The 23,843-nt window shown below is 41.6% G+C and overlaps 2 protein-coding genes across 2 annotated transcripts; both read right to left on the bottom strand.

The window, feature by feature from the left end:
* Positions 1–3,998: 3,998 nt before the first annotated feature.
* LOC145912352 (collagen alpha-1(XII) chain-like) lies at positions 3,999–15,617 on the bottom strand. Its single transcript, XM_082999797.1, has 28 exons — positions 15,513–15,617; positions 15,327–15,386; positions 14,742–14,804; positions 14,598–14,615; positions 14,359–14,394; positions 14,062–14,097; positions 13,925–14,005; positions 13,788–13,841; positions 13,677–13,712; positions 13,563–13,613; positions 13,423–13,494; positions 13,156–13,209; positions 12,923–12,967; positions 12,762–12,815; positions 12,017–12,097; positions 11,861–11,944; positions 11,726–11,797; positions 11,564–11,657; positions 11,268–11,276; positions 10,517–11,110; positions 9,835–9,858; positions 8,034–8,264; positions 7,429–7,648; positions 7,101–7,257; positions 6,939–7,011; positions 5,516–5,689; positions 4,719–4,766; positions 3,999–4,535 (listed from the first exon to the last, which is right to left on the bottom strand). The coding sequence occupies exons 1-28, from the start codon at positions 15,600–15,602 to the stop codon at positions 4,453–4,455; spliced, it is 2,694 nt and encodes an 897-aa protein (XP_082855923.1). The 5' UTR covers positions 15,603–15,617; the 3' UTR covers positions 3,999–4,452.
* A 39-nt stretch (positions 15,618–15,656) lies between these two features.
* On the bottom strand, positions 15,657–17,798 carry LOC145912354 (uncharacterized). Its single transcript, XM_082999799.1, has 7 exons — positions 17,549–17,798; positions 17,101–17,279; positions 16,877–17,021; positions 16,617–16,702; positions 16,428–16,555; positions 15,806–15,953; positions 15,657–15,731 (listed from the first exon to the last, which is right to left on the bottom strand). Exons 1-7 carry the CDS (start codon positions 17,751–17,753, stop codon positions 15,672–15,674), a joined length of 951 nt encoding a protein of 316 aa, XP_082855925.1. The 5' UTR covers positions 17,754–17,798; the 3' UTR covers positions 15,657–15,671.
* Between the last annotated feature and the right edge of the window lie 6,045 nt (positions 17,799–23,843).

The following is a 23,843-nucleotide window of genomic DNA, read 5'->3' as shown; positions in this document are numbered from 1 at the left end:
CTCCAATAACTTTGTAGTCACGGTCCAGCAGCTGAGCATGAAACATCCAACGGCAAAATGAATTTTTGAGTGTGTCTCTTTAATTAACTTTCAAAAAAATAAATACAATGCAAAAGTGATATGCAGGTGCATTCATTGCAAAAGAGGGATGACTTTGTTTTATACGAGCTTGAACTGGAACTGAACCCAAACCTAAACCTGTTTCAAATATACATCTCTGTCCAAACAGATATTATGGACATTACCTAAACAAAAGAATTAACCAACGTTTTTTCACAATTGTTTGATGAATTTTTCGTTTTGTTGCATGGTCGGACTCGCTGTATGCAGTGCTGGGTAAAGATGTCCATAAAGCAAACTTTTGCGAAAAGTGACCTGAAATTACACATTTATTGCTCTCAGAAGTGTAACATGCTATAGGATGGCCCCCACTGAGTAGGACCTTTATATTTGGTGATCTCAGCTCTCCTACAAATAAGGGCTCCTACAACAAGAAACACAGGTGAAAACATTCGGGGAAAACGTAGTCCTACCGATGCGAGGACATTATTTTTGAGAGCACACGAGATAGTGGTGCACAACACAGGGTATGAAAATAAAGTTCTGGAGCCCGGAGTGGCCAAAAATACCACTCGTTCAAATGCTCCGCCTTCTTCAATTGACTGTTGTAATTACTGCGACTATTTTTACGCGGCTCCTCAATCTTTGTTTGAACCGAAACTGAATCTAAACCAGCCAGGAAAACTCCCAAACGAACCTGAAATGAAAAAAAAAACTTTCAAAACCCGAAACGGAACCGTTTCCGAATGCCTAGTGTATTTTTGACAACATTTGTTTGAAAAGTGGAAACTGGTCAACATATTGTAATATTTTTTTCCTTTTTGTGACGCAACTATCTTTCACAAAAATGTTCCAGACACACAAAAATTGTTGGTGGTTCACTGAGTATTATGTTCCGGTACTTTAGTTTTTGGTCAGCAAACCAAGAAACCGCGATGCACAGCAAGTGATCCATTCCACATAAAACTGGGTGTAAAAGGGTGTAAATTTTTTAGAACGTAATTGCTGATTATAGGTCAAATATATTTTATGGTCGGCAGCACGAAAAAAAGGTTAAAACAAGCCTCTACATAACTCCATGAAGGAATGGTTTTCACGATTTTCAGACAAAAAAATATAAATCAATTGAAAAGAATTAATTTTGAGTTTGATTGATGATTTACAATTTGTTTTTGCGCCATGCAGTTTAACTAAAATTCGCAAAGCCAGTTGGTTGTTGTGGAACACCAAAAAGAATAAGTAGGCCTATACCCATTCTATGATTACTCGGTTTATAACCCAATCCAGTTGAAGTTCCGAAGTGGAGCAAACATTATCGATACATTAGGTTGCCCTTTTGTTTACAGAACATGAAATTTATTGCTTGATATGAAAAAAATGTACAGTCTGTTGAATTTAGGCACAACGCGTTTGTGAACACAAGCCCTCAGATGGCGCCCTAGAGCAGCTTCGTTTTTAAAGGGCAGACTTTGATTTAAACAATAGGCCTTAAATGGTTAAGTTTCTTTTTTATACAGAAGGCCGAAAATGTGACAGAAAGTCGAAAATATGTTCTTTGTCATAAAGAAAATTGTTACGTAACAAAGAAACCGGCGATGTAGTAATGTCAAATTTGGGGCTGAATGAGCCGGGACGCATGTGCTGTTGCCATGGCGATTTTCAGCAGTTTTTGTGCATTTTTTGGCCTTTTGAGTCAGCTAGTTATTTGGTGCTGGGTGTTGTCAAAAAGTTAGTTGAAAATGCATGTTCAAGGGGATTTTGCGGTTCAAGTGCATATGACACGGTCATGACAATTTTGCGTAAAACTAAAGGTATGTCTACAACAAACATATATCCAAAGTGTTTCGGTTCTACGTAAATAAAAACTGCTCGAAAAGTAGCGGCAACCAAAAATCGTAAACCATTTTCGCTGTGGCGAAATTGATATCACAATATAAGGCGCTCGCGTCGAAAATGCATTGTTTACATAGGAGAAGGCGCCTCATATTGCAGATATCGAATAGTTTCAAGCAAAGGAGAATCCACAGATTACGTTACCTCTAAGGTAGACAAGGTTTTACATCACACAAAAATGTGTCACTGTGACGTCACAAACCAAGGGCTTATTTGCCCCTGGTTATCGGAAGACCAAAGGGTATGGCAGAAACGACATAACTCTGTACTTTGATAAGACGGGAATGGTGCGTTTTTTTGCTCAGTGACATTACATGACGTCCTTTTGGGTGTGATGTCATAACTTTAACCTCACCTTTGTGTTGACTTTAATTTGATGATTCCAACATTTCTAGTAACAACTATAGCCTATTGCGAAAAATACAATGGTGGTTGATTGTGGCGAATTAAATAAATCATTTATGACGCGAACTCGTAGGCAACGCTATACTGTCGGACAAAAAGTGGTACTATGACAGAATAACACTGTTGTGTTGCATAATCAGCTAATTCGGTCGGATTTTCTCGGCTGTATTTGCCAACCTCAAAATTCAATTAACCTACTTCTATCTTTTGCTGTGAGTGGACAAAACGACAATGCTAAATTGAAGGTGCATCACGTTAGCGATCATAAATGCTGTAACAACAAGAACACTCTGTCCCGTTAACTGTTTTATTATTACGCAACTAAATAAGACATAATAGGTCGAACAGCGGCCATCTGTCTGCAGCTCAAATTAGCATCAAAATCGTTCACTTGCTTGTCTCCTGTTTAATGCAATACTATACTAAACCAGTTTCAGGCCCCATATCAGTATTAAATCCCCAAAATCAAGTTTTGAAGGCCATCAACATTAATACCTATACTGAGTGATTTGCTTGTTTGCCCACAACAATTCCTGTGGGCGGTGACCCATGAAGATCTACTGTTACTATTTAAAAAGAGAAAAAATTGAAGGCAGCTGCATCGGATGAGACACAGCAAGGATCTGAGGAGCCTCTAGGAGGATCTTATGTCCTACAGGATAACATAAACAGTCCCAGGGGGCAACCAAAGCAACTTTCCTGCAACAGTTTTTTTGCCATTGCGTAGATAAGGGTTGGGGCCAACATTAAATTGCAGATTGGATGAGGTTTTTGTGATTCATTTTTTCGCAAAACCAACTTCGCTCTGGCAACAACACGTGACGCCTGCTCATTCAACCATAAATTTGACCCAAATGCATCACCGGTTGCCTTGTGACATCGCTGAGTTTCTCTATGACAGGGCAGTACAAGACGAGCATTCCCCGCGGACGAAACTTTTTTAATAGAAATACTGATATGCGGTCTTCACAATGTTTTCCATTCCCAAGCATAAGGCTTGCTGCCAGCACTCGCACGACCATAGCGCCTTCTGTGACGTCACGTAACAATAATCTCGCTTTCGCACGATTTCGTTTGCAGCGGTGAAAATGCGATTTTGATCAGCTGTATCTCAGCAGAAACCAGTTGCCGTATCACCCCACTTTTTCCGCCAAAAATGATTTAAAGTTATGAACATATCTTAGTTTAATTATTAACATGTTTTATTTTTAAGTGTCACATGCACTTTAATTAAGCACATATGTATGTGCGGTTGGTTGGTTTGACGAATTTTGGCTGGTTTTGGTCAGTTTTAGTGTTTTTTTTTTTGCTTCCTGGGTGCGAAAGTCCTCAGCACCAAAGTCAGAATAACTACCTAAGCAGACCCGCGGGGCTATTAATGCATCTTGCAGGTCAAAAAATCTTCCAGGAGTCTCGACAAAACCTGTCCCATTCAGGTGCAATATCCTTTTTCGAAAAATATTAGGTCCCTATATAAGTTACAAGCCCCAGCACAGGTCATTGGGAAACAAGCGGAACAACCAATAGGTGCATTATTGACAATTGCATCGTAAAGTGCTACAATAGCCTTGATACAGATCTTTGCTAAAACACAGTATATTTTTCGTCTTCGACAACAACTCTAAAGTAATTAAGCAATGTGACACAACAAGCAAAATGCATTTTATTGTAAGACATGGTACGGAAAGTATTTGATGATAAAAATATTTGTTGAATTAGGAGTACTGGATTAAAGTGTTAGTTAGAAAGGTAACATGACAGGTTAATGAAGGAACATATAGGCGATTAATAACATATGTTGATCGGAATCACATACTGCTGGTTGCCAGCATATGAAGCAATGTTGTGATTGAAATTACTTTAACCAGCACGCTCGAATTTTGATATACATTCCAAAAGCGTAAATTGCTATTTGCTAATGCCTAAAAGTGCCTAAAACATGGCTGCCATGGAAACATGACGTTAACAAAGTTCTGAAACGGTAATATGCTGAGTGAATCGTGCAGAACAATACAACCTAAAGGCAAAATTAAGACTTGAACATTATGAATTAGAAGTGTTTGGTGTATGCTGATAATGGGTGTTTGAGGAATATTAGATAGTGAATTCGAATTCCCCAGAGCCGCCGTTGAAGTAGTCATCATCTGGTGGAAAAGCAGTAGTACTATCGCCACCTCCTGAAAAAGCACAAAAAAAACTTGTGAACTCCGTGTAATGGAATGTATTACTTTAACTTACAATGGATTGCAGCAAGTTGTTTAAACTTAGCACAGTTTAGAGTCGAATGCAAAGAAATTAATACCGAAGCAAGGTAACTCGATAACATGCATGACAAGCAACTCCAGAGAAAAGCAACAAACCTGGCATGAGATCCTCATCAGCAATCGAGCTTGTGTCACCACCTTCCGCTGCAAAATTGCACGCGACAAATGTTAATGACAGGGTACACCGCACACCGTCATTCACCTTGTTCAGTTTGGTCAATTCAATGCAAGCAAACCGTGCCGTAATACTGACACAAAAAGCATGCTAAAATGGGCGACAGAAGCCGGAGGAAGGATCGTTTAAAATTAGGCGGTTGTGCGGTTAAAAATCTCGAGATTGGTCCCTATAACCACCATAGGTTGATGATGGTAATTTCACACAAATTGCTGCATTTTCAAGCAAAATCGGCTAAATTAGGCCTGAGGTTGAAGTAATTGCGTGGAAAAATATAAATTTCGGTAACACCACAAACGGTATGTTCCCAAACACATTCGCTTTTACTCTAAAGCCAGTGGTAATAAAAAGGTAGATTCGTTTTTTTTTCGCTATCTCTTTTGCAAATGCACTACAGGAAAATTGGCGCCATTAGCGTCTGGCAATGAAGCATTTTGTTTGCTCTGTTATGGAACTAACTGAAGCGAGAAGGAATTTAAAGGAACGCCCTTCCCTCTGCTTTCCACAAAGCGTATTTTCGTTCTCGATATTTTAGTACAAAGAAGTTAATACCGGTTATTCATGCTGCTTTACTGCCAAATATCAAATGTCAAGTAGCCATGAATGCTTTGACGAGATCGTCATGTCTTGATCAAAAATTAATTGATCAATATTTTGAAGTAGTCTTTACAAACCAACCGCAGCGCATGTGCCGGTTTATGCTGAAAAATAAACTTACATCTAAAGGTGCCCCGAGCAGCGATGCAGATTTTCTCAACGAGCATTTCTTGTATCGAAGCAATTGCGCTGTAATCATCGACGCTAAAAATGAAGTCCCTCCATGGTTGTGATGCAATTTCCTCGAGTTCGACTCTTTCTGCTTCACCAACGCCAATTGCAAAGATCTGAGCACCTGATGATAAAACAAGTTTAAGATATATGGCCTAAAATTTTTTGTTTGTTGCAAAAGCATAATTGAGGATGATAATAGTGTGTGATAAAGTTAGCCGTTTGTCACTTAACAAGGTCTCAATGATATTATGTGTATATCCTACACATATCATGGACGTCATCAATAAAGATTGTTTGAATAAAAGCCCATGTAACTGCTAAGACGTAGTTGACACAGCCTTGGCTCGCAATAAAGAATACCCTTCTTTATTGCTTTAAATTCCTTTTGCATCGATGCGTATTCAGATTCCTGCAAAATCGCCAAACCCGACACGAGGTTGAAGAGGCGGCAAAGTAACCCCAACAACTTCCCTATCTTGGATTTGCCTCAAAACAAGTGTCGAATGAAACTCGCAGCTGTGTCGCCAACCTCACACAAGGCCAACCATACCTACATCTTGTCCTTGAAACCAACAAACTTGGCACTTTGTTTCCTCTGAAGGACCGGGAACCAACGCTAACACGATCAAACGTCGTGTACCGCATTACGTGCTCATGTGGTTCCATATTCATTGGCCAGACAAGAAGGAACCTTGCCACGAGACTCATGGAGCACATGACGAGCCCTAATTCAGAGGTTTGTCAACATCTGGTAGAAAACCCCAAGCACAAGTTCGACTTTCCTAGGATTAAAGAAAAATCCCTACTGGAAACAATTTACATCCAACTATTCCAGTCGCTGTTAAATGCCGATGGTTTGTCGTAACCACTACGACTTTTTAATACATAACCCTCCTTTGGTCGTCATGCAATTTTTTTATGTTTTTACCCCTTTTAAATTTTGTTTTTATCACATGACCCCAGAGAACTCTCTGTGTCGCTCTTTATCTCAACTATTGCGCTCTTTCCAACTTTCTCCTCTTTTTTGTTTATCGTTACTTCACCGAATCATTTTGTCCGCCTGCATTTCACATTGAGGACGACTTTGGTTACAATGGGCTTTGCTGTTTGTTTTGAAAATTTGGTGTAGGAACTCATATTTGCAGTAAACCCTTCCGTGCTCTAAATTCGTTGTTTTGAAACGCTCAAGGCAACTTGACTTTAAACAAGGTTTGTCTTGGTTTGTGTTTACGCAGAAATGGTATAAGAGTCTGGCGAGCAACCGGCTCACAACATACATAATCGTTACTGTCAATAAACTATGGCGACCATAATCCGCCACGCTAGCGAAATGTCTCGAACAGCGCTCATGCAAGAAATAACCAACTAACCGTCTGCTCGTAAATCTTCCGCAGGCCTCTTCACATCGTCTTGACTTCTTCCGTCTGTGATCACCACAACAACCTGTTCAACACAGAAGGTGTTTAAAAGGTTGCGAACTCAGTTAAAATCGTCTGTTTCTGGTTAATTTCGTAATTATGTCACATTTTTACCTTTCTTGAATCCCTGTTGCCTTCAATCTCATTGTACAACCCGTGAGTGAACTCAATCGCTTCACCAGTGTCTGTATTTCCACCACTGAACTCAAGGTTGTTGATGGCATGCAGCACGGTTTGTTTATTGGTGGTTTGCGAAAATTCGAATTCCAGACTTTAAAGTCAAACAGCACCGAGTTAGAGGCCAAACATGCATGCAATGGTACCAAAAGTTTGGCACGATAACTCCGCCATTTGTTTTTTTCGTATGGACAAGTAACCACAGAGGATAACGTCGTTAAATTGTAAATAAGTAGAGCGGAAAGTTGAGCAAATGTTTACATACTTAGGTTGGTCGGTGTAGAGAATCATGGCAACAAGTGTTCCGTCTGCACCCACGTTGTGGAAACCGCTGACGACGTTGGTGAGGAACTCTTGCAGGAGCGCAAAGCCGTTTCTTCCAACCGACGAACTGCCGTCGATGACGAATGCCAGGTCGGTGGTGGCGTCAGTGCAGCCTGGTGCCTCGACGTCGGGGCCATGAGTGGGAGGGGGAGTCGGAACAACTTAATGAGACGAATCATATTTCATCAGTAATACGCCTTGGGTCACGGTAGCGGTCTTATGTCATAAATATTAGTTTCGATTGAATGTTTAGGGCACACAACATGTCACGGTTAATCTTCAGATGCGTTGTATTGAGTTCATACGGACAAGGACTGCGATGCGTGGTTGCCCGAAGTGATTTTAGCATGGCCACGCTACGTTAGGGACCGTGAAATGTGATGCTGGGAATATCAAGTTCTCATGATAAACATAACGTCATGCTATTGGGCGAAAGTAAATTAAATAAGCCTCTGCAAAGGTCAACCCCCTCTGGGCCATGAACATGAAGGCGAATAGCGCCTTTAAAACATCTAATTGGCATTCTCAATAGACTAGCTCTCTTACAGAAGGGATTGCATCTTCGCATGCAGTCGATTTCATTGTCGAAAACGTTGCTGCCCCTGCATTGCTTGTACGAGAACCACGAGCACTTTTGGAGAGCGCTATTCCAATAATATTTTCCCACGACGCGGTTAACACCGCGGGGATTGCAGTTTCCCAGAGGCACAGGCTGGCTACAAATATCGTCACCAGCTATTACAGGCCTTTCCCAGGGAGTCTGGGTCATTGGCGGGTCTTGGGTCGACGCAATTCGTCACACAAAACCACACACGCATGGGAAGATGGTGAATGGCAGATGATGCGAATGAGATTAAGTGATTTTGCGGGAAAATGTTTGATTTGATACCGTTTGCAAGTCAGACGTCGTGGGTTCCAGTTAAGTGGTCGGGAGGAGAAAAAATATCGAAAATAAAACAAAGGATTATTTTCCAATCGCATCATTTATTAGCATGCACACCTTGGTGACTACGAAGAATACAAAAGCACTACAGAATTGTAATTTTATGCACTGCAAAGGGGGAGACAATTAGATGTAATTACGACACGGCTGATTATTGAGTTATTTTAAAATTGATTATTAGGTGACAAGTAACCGTGCTCAAACCCTAAACAATATTGAAGCAATCCGATTTGATTCGTAGCATTTGTGCTGCGTCCGGTAAAAGCGCAACTTATTTCATTTCCTCACATCGCCTCGCGAGGGGCCTGCAAATCAAAGAAAGCGACGTTTCGTTCTGCTTTTGCTCGTAGCCTGACACAGGTTTTTATTGCAGCTAATTACTGTTAACAAGGGTGCAATATATCTGCTTTCGCACGATTCATTGCATAATGTCGATTTGAAAGTTCTCGTCTTTTTTATGCACATGACTTGGCAGCAAAAGCGAATGAGAGGCAGGAACAATGGATACGCGGAGGCGATGTGTTGAAATGTGGGAGCGAATGGAACACAATGCTTTGCTTTGAAAAGCATTGGGCGCGGCCGCAAAAGCAAAATGGCTAGGGACAGAACTCTGAAGCTAATATGCAATATCATTGATTACAGAAAAAGCTACGGAAATTGATGTCACAATTTAGAGGGGGATTAGTCGTTTTCTCAACTATATACAAACTAGCGATTCGTTTGTCAGAAAACTACACTACTATATGCTGAACTTATATATTGTAAGTGGTTGGTCATAAGCGTATATGCTGAAAAAATGTTGCTGTTTTAAGTGCCGCTTGGAAGAAGTTGATATCACTGGAACTTGTCAGGCGCTGATGCAAATGTTAAGCGGTTGCCACCTAAGGCCTCCGCTTCTGGTGACGGCGTTTTAATCCATGGTGACGTCGAAAACGAGCAACTGCAAGACATGAGATAGAGCACATGGGAGTTGCGAGTACTTAATAACATCTGCGTTCGTGCTGTCGTTCGGTGCCACATGACGCCACTAACTGCAGGAGGTCGCAACTCCCGTCTGCTCGTGCCCTTTCAAGTGACGAGTGTTTGCATTAACGAGGGTAACCTACCCGTCAACAAAAACTCATTCTCTTGCGCCTGCTCGTTTGTGACGTCACCGTGGCACTAAAACGACAAGCAAGCTAATGCCCTATAAATATATTTGTATTACTAGTTTGCAAAAAGTTGTAATAAAGCTTGTTCATATTTCTTGTCCAAAACATTCTGGATTATTGCTGGCGTATGTGACAGTTCAAAACACTTAGCACTTCTAAATCCGATTTATTCGCTGTGGGTGGCATATCTTAAATTTATCATCTGCAACTGCCGATAACCAAACAACGATAAATCTAACATGCAATTACTTACCGGTAGTGACCATCGATCCAGATTCTGCAAAATATGAAAACAAATGTAATTTGTAATATCTTGAGTCTTCAAATTATGTAAATTAATTGTTATTAGTCGCAAACAAGCCAATTGCTAACATGCAGCATAAGCATCATCTAAGCATCATGCATAATCTTGAGGTTCTGCTTGCGCTGAAAACAAGTACTCATAACAGGCACAGGATAAAAGTACAGAGAATGTTCTGAAAAATTCCTGTGAACACAAGGACAGACACATTTACTAAGCAAGAGCCCTGGAGCAAAAAAGATAATTTTGCTTGCAACTAATTCTCACATGCTGATAATTACGTATGGCAGTCCGTATTACAAGATTTGCAAAGAAAAGCAAACGGCAGTTGCTGTCTACGCGAAACTTGAAAAGATATCGATGGCTATGCTCATTCGAAAAAAATGACAAACAGCAGAACTCCTATTTAAACCAACTACAATGGGTTATATTTTTCAAACCGTGATGGGGTGGGTAAAATGCGGTCACAGTCTTTCAATGCTTGCAACTGGAGTTTAAATAAATTAATTCAAGATTCATTAGTCAACTTGTTCGCGTTTCAGGTTCATGCAATTATACAATTCAAGGCTACAGCACAAAGGTTCATCTTAATTGGCGAAGACACGTCAGATTGGGACACTGCGTCTCGCGTTACCTGCCAGAATGGCGTCGATACCAGCGCACGTATTTTCCACAATGTTGGCAATGATGTTCTGTAGCGAAGAGAATTCCTCGACGTTGAACACGTGACCGTTGCTGCTGAAATCCATCAGCTCGGCATTATCGACCTTGTCGCCGACACCCACTGAGAACATCATGTGGAAGTTGGCCCTGGCTTGCTCGATCGCATCTACGTCACGGTCGTCGCTCGCATCACCATCGGTCATTGTGATAAGAATCTTAAAAGCGCCTTCTCGCATTTCCGGCACCACTTCAGTGTTGATGAAGTGAATGGCAGTGTAGGTCTTGGTGCCGGAGCGCATCTGGTCAATGCTCCGCACTTGCGCGGCAATCTCATCCGCCGAATTCTCGAGGTTTTGATGGACTTCAATGCGGCTTCTTTCAGAGTATTGCACCACATCAACGTGTAGCGGGATCTCACGCATTCCCGGTTTAAAGCTTTCCAGTGCAAGAAGTATCCACTCCTTAACGCTGTCAAACTCTTCGCGACCAATTGAATCGCTGCCGTCGACAAGGAATGCAATATCCACAGGATATTCTTGACAAGTCTGGGAATCTTGTTGAGGTGCTAGTTACACAAGACACATGCATGAACCTTCACGTGGGTACTTGTAACCGCCAATCGTGTGCGGAAAGCAATTACGGCTTTTACAACAATGACCGTAAAAGCCTCATGCAGCGTGTTCAAAAAAAAATCATGACACAACATTTCTGCAGAACCTTACTAGCACAAGCTGCGTGTTGTTTAACACAACTGAGGTTGTGGTTAGTTTCATATTTTTTGGTTGCGCGTTTGTGCGAATAACGCACAGCAAACCAAACCACTAATTCAGCAGAAGCGTTAGCAAGCTCATAATAATACGTACGCTTATTATGAGTAAACCGAATTACCAAGGGGTAATTTAAAATTACGCCCGATTCTAACGGAAAACTCCACGTCACTTACCGCATTCTGAAAAACATAAGGACGGTTTTAATAGTGAGGCAACAGATTCCATTTCAAAATAAGTTGCTTTCTCACCTGCTGGAAGAAGTTCACGAACAATTTTAGCAATGATTGGTCGAAGTTCTGTGAGATCGAGTGTTCCAGGTTGGCCGCGTGGGCCTACTGGGCCCTATTGCACAATGTAGCAGATATTTAGCATCAACCGTAAGCCGCAAGAAGTTTGTATATTGAGCGTACCTGTGGGCCTTGAACACCAGGAACACCTTGTCTTCCATCTGTTCCATCACTACCGTCCGATCCCCTGTCACCCTATCAAACAAACAAGAAAAATGTGAATATTCATTTCAATTGGTTTCTCCCCCAATATTTTACCTTTTCTCCGAGTTGACCTTGAATGCCTGGCCGACCGGGGACATCTGACGGCTCGCCCTTTTCACCTTTGTGTCCTCGCTCTCCCTTTGAAGAGTAATCACGCATTAAATTTGACGGGAATTGGTTGAGCAACAATAACTAAGTAGTTCAAAATACCTGCGGACCCTCCGGGCCTCTCTCGCCAGATAATCCCTGATTTCCGGGGAATCCCTGCTCGCCGGGAATGCCACTGTCACCCTAGCAACGAAAAAAGAAAGTTTAACCAAAAAGTTGTAAAATGGAAACTGAATTCGCACGAAATAGGTCATCGACGTTATAAAGTTGTAAAAATTAACCACCAAGCTTGTTAACATTTCGGATGTCTGTTTCGTTGGGCTGAGTAATTGAAAATTTGCAACGCGGCAAGTTTCACTTCGTGGGACAGATGCGACGCCGACAAGGAAACCGTTCGGTAACGACGGAAGACGCCTGTTCCGAGCAAATGTCAAACCCACGCTGTGACTCGTTGCGTATGTGTAACGAACGTGCCGTTTAGATCAACTAGCCTCTTGGACAAAACGGTTGATGACCTCAGCGCAATAACTCGGTGACGCCCGGACAACGCTGGAGCTGCATTCCAACGCTTGTTGGCAGTTACACAATTCTAAATCGTTTCTAACATTTGCCAGCAGGCATAGCCTGGTTTTGATTTGAAATATAGGAAGTTTTTTTCATGTTTTTCAATTTGTATACTGTAGTTTTTCAAAAAGGAGACATACTAATAACTTCATTAGAACTGTCCAAGATGATCTCTACAGAACCGCTTAAAACTATATATGAAGGACGTACTGTAGCAAGACTGCTCTTGTTGTATTTAGGTTTACTTCATTGACTTTAACGACGCCAACAATAAAACACATACCCGGTCTCCAGGCTCACCACGCTCTCCTCTAGGTCCTTGAACACCTTGTGGGCCCTTAAATGTACAAAGAATTTATTGTTGCACCAAATTTGCATTCGGTAAGCCCATTTCTAAGAACTGCAAGCTTGGAAATTTTTAACAGGAATTTGATGGAAACTTACCCTGGCGCCATCCGCTCCATCAGTACCTGGAATTCCGTCGGGGCCCTAAAAAGTAAACAAATTAGGTGAAGCCTATAGCACAAGGAAGCACGTTTTTACGCCTCTTGCTCACGATAGCAGTCTAAGTGACCCGTAAAAAAAAACGAAAGTACTGTATATATATTCTCGTTTGGCAAGCGTATTCGCCTTCCCAAAGCTCCGTTATACAATTTTAGGAGATAAGTGATACTTGCCGGAAAACCTGCTGGTCCGGGTTGTCCGCAGAGTCCCTGCCTTCCTTCATCACCCTGAAGCAAGAAAATGTTGGTAAGAATTGAGACAATGAACCGCTACATGGATACACAAGCGGCCCAAATGACATTATTACGCATACACTCTGCCTTTAGTTTGCGGTTGCAGCTGGCGCTTTGGGGATTTTGTGACGGGGAGTTGCGCTTTATGTTGGTGATATTAACTTCATTCATTACAGCTTAATTATGTAGTTTAACCAAACATCATACCTCTGGACCGGTTTGGCCTTTTATTCCTTTGGGTCCAGTAGGTCCATCAGTTCCATCTTCACCCTTTTGACCCTGCAGACACGAAAACATGAATATCGATAAAAGGACGTTCATCAAAACCAATCTATAGTAAGTCATACCTTTATTGAGTCTCCTTGTTCTCCCTTTTGACCAACTTCACCCTCGTCTCCCTGAGAAATAAAATTTTCTTAGAATGGCCATTACTGCACAAAGAGTTTTTTGCATGCATTTACCTTTGGTCCCTGGATGCCTTCTTCGCCATGATCTCCCTAAAGGGGTAGCGGGGCATTAAAAAATCCCAGCTTTGAAGAATAAAAGAATCTCATAAGAAAAATAACGTTTACCTTTGAACCTATTACACCTTGTTCACCCTCATCACCCTTGTCACCTTTTTCGCCCTGCAATGACATTGTTTTGTGGTTGGTTAAGTTTGTCTTATTGTGGAAGTCGCTTCTTCGATCCAATACAAAGCTTCTCTTACCGTTTCTCCTATTTCTCCCGGGATTCCATCAGCACCAGTTTCACCCTTTGGACCCTGTTCTCCCTTAGGTCCTTCATCACCCTGAAGCAACAATATTGTTCAATAAGACGTCCACGTTCCAGCGCAAGATCTCTTACCTTATCACCAATTAGTCCATTGATTCCGTCAATACCCTAAAAATGTTTACGAATATTACTTGAAACGCATTATGCAACATTGACACCATCAGTTCGCATATGGTTTGCTATAAATTGTTTTACGCGAAACACATTTTGAGTGTTTGCAAAGGTAGATTTGAAACATGAGCATTAGCAGATGGACGTTGGTCTCATTCACAGGTTTCAATGATTTTGTCTGGATTGCGAGGTAAACTTGTTTTGGACCACTGCTCAAAATGGTAGCAAAATATTTTTTAATTATATAAATCAACTTACCGGTGGTCCAATATCGCCCTGGTCGCCTTTATCGCCCTGGACACAATAAAATGCGTATAATACACACTCTTATATATATAGTTTAAAGCATGTTTTTAAAATGTCATCAGAAACGCGATTTGTTGCAATGAGACACTCAATAAAAGTCGAATTGTTGTGATTTTCACGAATATTGCGTTGTCGAGCCGACAAGACGGCCCAGGTTTACGTGGTGCCAACACAAATCTTGTAACAAGTACCTTGTCTCCTTCTTCTCCCTGCAAAAACAAGAGGTGGCATCAATATCACACAAAAAATTATACCCTTCCCACAGTGTTGTATTTTACGATCCACTAAGCATGAAACGCACGATATTGTTGTCCCTTTCAGTTTATTTGTCGTACCTGTGATCCTTTTAGACCTTGGGGTCCTTCGGGCCCAACTTCGCCCTTCTCTCCGGGTTCTCCCTGATGAAAAAAAGGAAGTAGCGAGTTAAGGTACGTGATGTGCTGTTACAAATTTTCGGTATGTGTCTGGACTTAGGACTACTAAGTAAATTTCAGACTGAGCGAGGTGGTTGGCTGTGAAAAGCTCCATCACTCAACATGACGGTTTATATCGCCTCTCAGTAAAGGGAGAGGCGTTGTCTTGTTCCAAGAACCTGGTTACATTCAATACTTCTGCATTAGCACAGTGCAAAATTTCTCTCCGGCCAAAGACGCAAACTCCAGTCTCGGCGTTTCAAAATAAATCAACACTCCCACAATCACAATGTATGGCGAATGGCTTCTCAACCACACAGCACACATTGCGATAAGGGTAGAGAAAACCAGTATGTAATCGGAGCGCTTCTCTGATTGCGATGCGTGGGCGGCAATTCGGTCGAGGTTAAGGCGCCGCAAGAGTACAAATACTTAGTAACTAACCAGCAGTAAAACTTGCAAGAGATATTTCGAGGAATCGAAATTATGTCATGAACGTGTATTTACCTTTACAGAAGCACCCTCCGGTCCAGTCTTTCCGATTGGTCCACGTGGTCCGATTGGCAGCTGCAATAACAACACGGTTCTTTGTTGTAAGTCACTTCACATTTACCTTTCGGGTGTAACACAGGACTATCATTTACGGCTAAAGTGATTAACATTTAAAAAAGGATTAAATCGATCGGAACGTACCTCGCATTCGCAAGTACAATTGTTGCACGTCGGTCCAACGATAGGGGCAGGAGCATTTTCTGGACACTGCAAAAAAGTATTACATAACATGCTACATTATCCTCGCAGTTCCTCTCGTTTCTATCGCATTCGCATTAAAATGAAATACAACCCAAACGATTATCGAAACCAGCAATGAAATTTGATCTCTTTATCGTTCCCGCAGGCAACACTCACCTTCTGCAAAATCAAGAAAAACCAATAGTTAGAAAATTTCCTTCGTCTATTTTATGAACCAACGTGTGACCACCCACCTGCAGGGCGCTGATGATGTTGTTTACCGTATCATGGGATACCATTTCCATAAAGTTTGCCCCGGGTTCCCTGTTCACTTGTGCCAATTTGTTGAGAGTAATTGTATCTGGGCACAAACCCTCATTCCACACCGCGGCCTGGGCGCCACTGTAAATTGCAGAAGTTAAAAGTCGCCACGATTTCACCAATTCATGTTTTTATAATCAATGTTTGGCGTAAGTTGTTGAATCTTTGGCAAAAATGGCAAAATGTTGGATGAAAGCTGCAGGTCGTTTGCGAAATCCAACATTTTAACAGTACATATAGCATGAAAATAAGGTGCTAACCTTCCACGATGAATGAAAATACAATGTTTGGGTCTTAAGCTAAGTACGACAAGTCACAACAAATATTGCGAAAGATCTAAACCTACTGTATCGCCCCTCTCGATGCGGGTGATCTAAAAAAACTGAAAAACAGTCACGGTCATGAGCAGATGTTGAATGGGAAACTACTGATAGTCAAGGTTTGCCTAACCTCAATGGCGAAATATCCGTACTAAATGTCTCTTTTAAGGAACTTTGATTGTACTTCGAAACAATTTAAAAGCAGACAAGTACATTGCCATACAAAGCTACTCACTGGCATTCCCGAGTTACAGACACTGGATAAACGACCACACCGGTTGCTTGTAAAGCGGCTACAGAGCTTTCAATGTGTTCCATCGTGACATCAGGGTGACTTTTGCCGTTTGTCATCAAAATGAGAACCTGGGTTTGGAGCCGTTGCAAGTTACAATAATGGAAAGCATGTTGACGTTAATAATGTAACCTTTCGTGGCTGAATTGGCTGGATTTGGTCCATAACCTCAGCGGGTCGGGGTTCGTTGACGAAATGGTCGGTTGATGAATTAAGGGCTGAACATTGGGAAAAATAATTTAAACCAGTGGATGTTACCCTCAAGGTTTTACCTGAACGGCAAAACTAATACATATTAACCGGTAAAAAAAAAATTAACGCGAAACAACGGTTAAATAACACTGATTTAAATAACTGCTGTCTTCTTTGTCAAAACTACAGAGAAAACTCACCTTTGTTAAGGAAAGAACCTTCGCCCAGGAACCGCAGAGCGCTGAGGCGTCCGTTGATTTGATCAAGAAGTTGCTTGGCCCCAGATGGGTTGCGGTAATAATCAAAATCCCGAAGTTCGATTGGATATTCGATGTCACTGCTGAACTGCAAATATTCAAACAAACCTTGTTAACCACAGAGTTAGGTGTTTGAAGGAGCTACAAAGCAAGTGCAAAACAAACACCTGCATCAGTCCAAGGCGTGTTGTGGTCGATCCGTACTGAATGTCTTCCTTTTTGCCGATTTTTCGCACAATTTTTTTCAGGAAACGCATCATTTGACCATGGTGGTCACGGAAGCAGGCGCTACTGTCTACGGCAACGATGACGTCATTCACACATGATGGGGGAGTGTCCATCAATGCTGTAAGTAACAATTGGGAGTAATTTAGACATGTTTCGTCCGACACGTGATTCTGTTTGAGCACAGTCGGGTGTTGGATCTGTTATGGTAGAAAACCGTAGGCAGTTGACAAAACTATTGACTGGAATAAAATTCCAATTTTCATTGCATCATTCTTACCCACAAACAGATTGTGGGATTGGCACCTGTCCTTCCTATTAAGCTTTGTGTATTTGACGGTCAACAGTGCAAAATGTACAGTTTTAAAGACAATGAGCCAACTGCATTACCTCCCAGTTCTGGTGTGTCACAGCATTTACAAGCGCATTCGCCAATCATTGTTTCCGGGGGAATCGGTTCCACTTCCAGAAGTGCATCGTCGGCCATAAACCTATTGTTCCTGAATTCCATTTTGGTTTTCATTTTGAGCTTTCGCCCAGTGGCGTTGCTTCCAATGAGCAGCAAGACCGCCAATGCTCCTAGCAGGGTCTTCATTGTTCCAAAGGAAATCAAACTATCTTAAACAATATGTTTGTCCTACGACCTGCGAAAGGACACCAAGGAATCATGGTACGTGGTTCGAGGCGTGCAACACAGCACAATCTGATATCGTGCCATCTTGAAACAACAATTCGCCAATTTTCGGAACAATCACCCGACGCTGTCACACATGAAATGGTTTCGACAAAAAACTTCGAGTGCCTGACTGTTCTTGCTCTATGTAAGTAGGTCAGTTATCGGAAACCTTTAAATAATTTCCAAATGGGAAGAGACAATAAAACGTATTTGTCCACTGAAAACCGATACTCTGTTGTCGGGTTGTTTTGCAAACGACGTGACACTATCGCTTGGCATACACTTGAGTTTTTCTCTTCAAGGGCATGGTTTGGCAACGATTATCGCTGATAATACGGTGAGTGACAGCCTTACTCCAAAGTACAGACGATAGTACTTGCAACCGGCGCGACAGGAGTCTGCAAAAACTCTTGGGAGGAAAAGGAACTACTGTAAGAAATACCCAGATGAATATATCCTAACCTAATCATCGAACTAAAAGTTTTGTGACGCATTTGGCCTTTGAAGTAAGGCAAAGGAAACAAATGCCGCCCTTCAGGTTTTGGACTACAATCGCCTAGAGATTAAATCTCGTTTTAACGACAAAAACGTGTCCCGCGACTGACCCGCTTCCGATACGAGATTCGTTTTTTCCTCGGGCTAAAGGATTAGGAACCCGCACAATTGCTCCATTGCCTGTAAAAAAACAGCCTACCTTCAACACGAATGTGCTTATGGTTATCACACACACTTTTGTGCCAAGTCCGTAAAAGGCCTCTCCTGTTCCTATTAGTCAGTGTTTACTGACGCAAACACCGCGAGACCTCTGCGAACACTCATATTTGTAGCACATCGCAGTTATTTTACGAAAATGTGAGTGCCTTAACCACACAATGTCTGCAATCCATATTTACGCTTCTACTTGGGCGCGTCGACCGTGATCGATGGCAGGCCGGCACCGACACAACACAAATTACACTAGATTTAGGCGATGTTAAAACAAAGATTTTACCTCAAATGGACTTCACTTACCTGTAGTGCCTTCAATCCAAGTGGAATTCGTTGCAGATTATGCCCTTGAAGCAAAAAACGCGACGTTTTTTGAGAGAAAATTTGCCCAAATTATCGACCGAGTTTCCACCAGCACTCACCAATGTATCAGGTATTACAAGTGTCTATGAATGCCACCATTGTTCGAAACACTCATCGATCACTATGGGCGTTCCGGCACTGCTCCTACATCTTGCACGTTTCGCAACGCCTCAATTCGACCAAATACAACGATCCGTAAAGCACGAACGTTGCGAAGGCAAATAATCGTATAAAGCTCACTTTTCGGATTAACGTCGTTCGAACTCGAGCTGCAACGATCAATCGAAACTTGGTAACTATCAAAAGCTAGGAGCGTCTTTTGATGCTTCGCGATGAAATTAGCATCGACCCCACTAAAAGCTTTTCTTGGATAAACTTCTTCTAGCCGACGCTAACGAATCGGACATGCGTCGTACGATGGCGGCAGCTGCTAATACCAACCCCTTGATACTTACGTCAAAGAGTCTGTGGTAATTTCTCAAGTCGCTATTCAAAGGCCATTGCTTTTGTACGAACGCTAAACCGTAAAGCCGGTACGATGGACTTGGAAATGCTACGTACAGATTTTCCTCTACGCGACAAAGCCTATTGCCTGAGAAGCCCGAACGGAACCTACTTACTAACATTTAAGCTCATGTGGGCGCTGTACCTTCAACACACAGAGCAAATAGTTATGCGTAAATATCACCGCCGATTTGATGTTTACAGAACTTTTCTCCTTGGCAAACAGAGAGTAAAGCCTTGCGCGCGTATAATGTCCCCTCGCTGGCATTGGAAAATATACCGTTTGCTGATGCAGAGATTCTGCAAGCTCACTGTGAGGTCCAAGTCAATGCCTGGCAGAGTCGCGCTTTGCCGCTTTCCATTGTGTCCTGGTGGATGTGGAAAAGTTCGCGGCGTTTGTCTGCGCTTTAAAGTTCACGCGCCTCGTGCCATTTCGTCTCTAAAACGCGGCGATAAATCTCGAAAAAGCGTTCGCGCGGTCGGAGTTCCTCCCAAAGCTACGTGGGTGCCGGCGGTGCGGTTGCTATTGCCGTCTATAGACACAATGCTAACTGCAAAATGTCAGACACTTAAACCGGAAACCAAATCCAACTATATTTTCTACTAAGCATCAAAACCCACGCAGTGTTACAAATTTCCTTCGAATGACATTCTCTATTTCTCTTTCCATGGACGTCTTGCCTGTCATGGTTGGCTAAGTTCGATAGGTAGGCAAAAAGCTAAAGCTTTACGTCACTCTTGGGTTCCCACAGGGGCGTAGGCGATTACTTAAAGTAAGATAACTACCTTTCGATCGATTTTATTCCTTCCCACGCAACGGAACGCTGAGACTTCGGAAAGTCAAACGCTATCTATGCATTCGATGCCTTTCGGCTATTCCGCAAAGCTGCTCATCGGAGCGTCTATACCATTTTACACAGGCCTAAGTCGCCGAGGCGCAATATTTTTGCAATTTGGCTGCAGAGAAAGAAGTTTTTGTTTGAGTGTTCCCAACATTTTATGACGCAGATCCGCAAATATCACCTTCTTGGCACAGGTGGTTTATTTTGGTGTAGCCTAAACTGCAACGCTTTTTTCAGGAGTGTCGGCGATGTTAAATGTCCAATATCAGTGGAGAATGGATGTCGACATTCGGCAAACAAGCGGCGACCTTCGGGTCGTTAAAAATTGCAAGACGGAAACCATGATTCCCGATGTCGACCGGCCCCGCCTGTTTAGCAAACAGCGCGGATCCACCAGCTCTGTGGTCTTACAGTATGTGCGCCCGTGACATCCAAACAATTTGCGACAAGTGTATTATCAGCGCGAGAGGGACATGTCGGCAAACAGACATTTTATGTTGGCATCGATCTGTCCTTACGTAAATACACAAACGTGCACCTGGATTGCCGCCCATTGACAAACACATCCTGGGTCTTCGAAGTTTCCGTGCATGTCACCGCGGTTCCTAATCATGTAACGCTTCGACGCTCTGTAGGTCGTTATGCTCTATACGTGGTTCTGGTTTCCAATAGACAAACCGCTACAGTGCTGTCTCATTGGAAAGGCATGTAACAACTTGAAGGAATTTTCGCAGGTTTTGTATCGTTAAATTAAAGAGACAGTCTTGTCATTGCCGCACACTGTAAGGAACCCCGCGGTGTCTGTATTGCGGTTTCAGCCAAAGGGCTTTCCGCGAAGAGCAAAGCCGATCAGCAGCTAAAACTGTACGACCTGCCATGTACATTGGGCTCAAAGGTGGTCTTTTGTCTGCGGATGTTAGGACAGAGCTTCGTACCCCGTTGCTTGTACATCGCACAAAATAGCAAGGTTGAACCTAATTTCTCTTTTGTGTTCCATCAGACAGTTTTATGGATTTAATATCACGAGCGCTCAACCGTGCAATCCACCCTCCCGCGCATAAAACAGGCTTGAAACGTCGTAACTCAAAATTCAATTTAGTATGTGTAAATGAAAGCTTTAGGAGTATTCCACGATAACCCACACCTTTTTATGTTTTTTCGTTTAGTTTTTTGACAATGGGACATCATGTCCTTATTGAGTATTTGCTTGATCAATTGGAAAATGGCGACGAGGCCAAAGTGAATTATAAAAAAGTTTAGGTGTATTATTTACTTTGGTATTACCGTTAATACTGACATTTAATTGCATTTCACAAACCAAAACGAAGAAATAGATCTTTATGCTGTAAGTGACTACACACAATTCTCTGCTTCAGATAAAAATCTTCCAATTGTTGCTTACTTTAATCTTTGATGACGAGTTCATATCTTGCTGTCATGACAACAGCTTGAACTCCCAGAACATCAAACGGGCATTGCAAACAAATAGCCGACCGCGGATTGCGCTTCTGGGCATACACGGCATGACAAACATTGCAATGTGCACTCTTGAACTGAATATCCAGCAAGTGAAAATCTCAAAATAGGAAGTTCTCATTTCAGTCATTCAAGATTCGACATTCTCCTCACAAAAAATGCAATTTTTTTAATCAGAAATTCACTGAATCATAATATAAAACTATAGGATAAAGTTCCTAGTGTTTGTACACGAATTTCATTGCGGGTATTGTTGTATATATAACATATAATCCGCCTTAGTGAATTTCAAATAGGCCTATTGTATGCTATATCGACGCAATTGTCTAAACTGTTACTGAAGCTTTGTTGCGGAATATAATACAACGAAACAATAACGTGCTTTGTATAATAAAGAATGGTATATCCATTATCAACGCTACGTCTCACAAACACCACTCCGTTTTTGCACGGTTATGAGCAAGGGAGCATACATTATTTCTGACAAACACAAGCTTATTCATGTGAATATTTAAAGATTTTTGAAAGTAATTGCGAGAAACTTTGCTGTTGTGTGCAAACTATTCCGACGATGAAAAATAATTCAACTTACTCCTTTAATTGCTGATTGACGATTTAAGAGCCTTCAACCTTTTTATAAGACCGTGGGCCGAAAACATGATTTATTTTTTAAATATTTAGTTAATTTCTAGCTCCACCTAGTGACACATTTTTAGAAGACTTTTCTGAATCGTACTTTTAGCTCTGGCGTTGTCAGTGCTTGTTATCAATGGTTTTTGTTTCGTTTAATTAATTGGTATTGTAAAGATGTTTGCAAGTCCTTGGCAGAACTTCGAAGCATCAGAACATAAATCGAACGCAATATGAAACATTCTGCCAAAACGATTTTTTAGTTTAATATAATGCATAAAGGTTAAGTGCAATAAACTACATACAATTATGATTGTGTAAGGCGTGAAACTTAATCGAAAACAGCAGTTTTCCTGAATTAGACTTTTATCCGTTTCTCATGTAAGTGGGTAAAAAGCTGCATCCCGTTAATCTCTAGTAAAAAACAATTAAATAATTGTCACGTTATGCTTAGTTTTAGACCACTTGTGAAACTAAAGTGTAAGAAGATATCAGTTGTATAGAAAAATGGCAACCGGATTCCCACAAAAAACGGAAAAGATAGTGATAGGAAAATCGATCAAGCGTGACGAAACCAAGTTCACGCAGTAACAATTCTCTCGGCCGACAACTAAAACGACAAGAGAGAAAGGTCGGTTTTAAGTAGTGTTTTTCAAACTATGAGCTATATGACCTAGTGTACCACGAATACAGTTTCAATGTGCCACGGGACTATTTAAATAGATTAAACAACTTCAAAAAATATTTGCTTTGTTTCTTCCCAAAATTTTTTGTAGGCATTTCTGCAATTTCTGAGCTTGAAAGAGGGCTTTGCAGTTCACCAAAGGGGCCTAAAAATGTCACCGCCGAGATTTGTGCGACCGGCCACGGATTAAAAATGTTTGGGAACCACTGGTTGGGAAAAAATCCGAAACGCCAGGTTGGAGTGTTCGAATCTCACCAAAAGTTTCCGTTTCACTCTCTACAGTTTTAGATAAAAATGCCTCAAATCCAAATATTTTTTGGCCCAAGAATGACGTTAACGTTACTCAGACTGTTCTGTTTACAGCTTTTTAAACATCGTTGCTCGACAAAAGCTTACAGTTGTCCCAATCGCAATTAGCATTATAACGATAATTTGATTAAGGTATCATGTTAGGCTGTGTCATTTGTAAAGCGTCGGATCGCTTGTCCTTATTCGAATTTTACACAGAGCCAATCTGCAGCAACAGTGCCAGAACGCGACGCTTGAACACTAGCTTGAATTTAGTCAAGTGCTAAGCAAATAACTAAGTGCTGCAAAAGTATTGTTACGTCACAAATTAATTGATTTTTACTCGCTGAACAATCTTGAGAGGTTTTCACCACACAAAGCAGTCAAAGATTCCTCGGAGATTGTAGTTCCTGTAAATTTTTCGCACTATTTATTGTATTTGACGGTTGTTGACGATAAAGATGTTTAAAAAGTTGTCCAAGAAGAAGACGTAGGGGCAGGTTATTTATTTCG

This window comes from Ascidia mentula, chromosome 8, assembly GCF_947561715.1.
Source record: "Ascidia mentula chromosome 8, kaAscMent1.1, whole genome shotgun sequence".
NCBI lineage: Eukaryota > Metazoa > Chordata > Ascidiacea > Phlebobranchia > Ascidiidae > Ascidia > Ascidia mentula.
The sequence above is the reverse complement of the archived record's forward strand: the minus strand, read 5'-3'. Positions and strand labels throughout refer to the sequence as shown.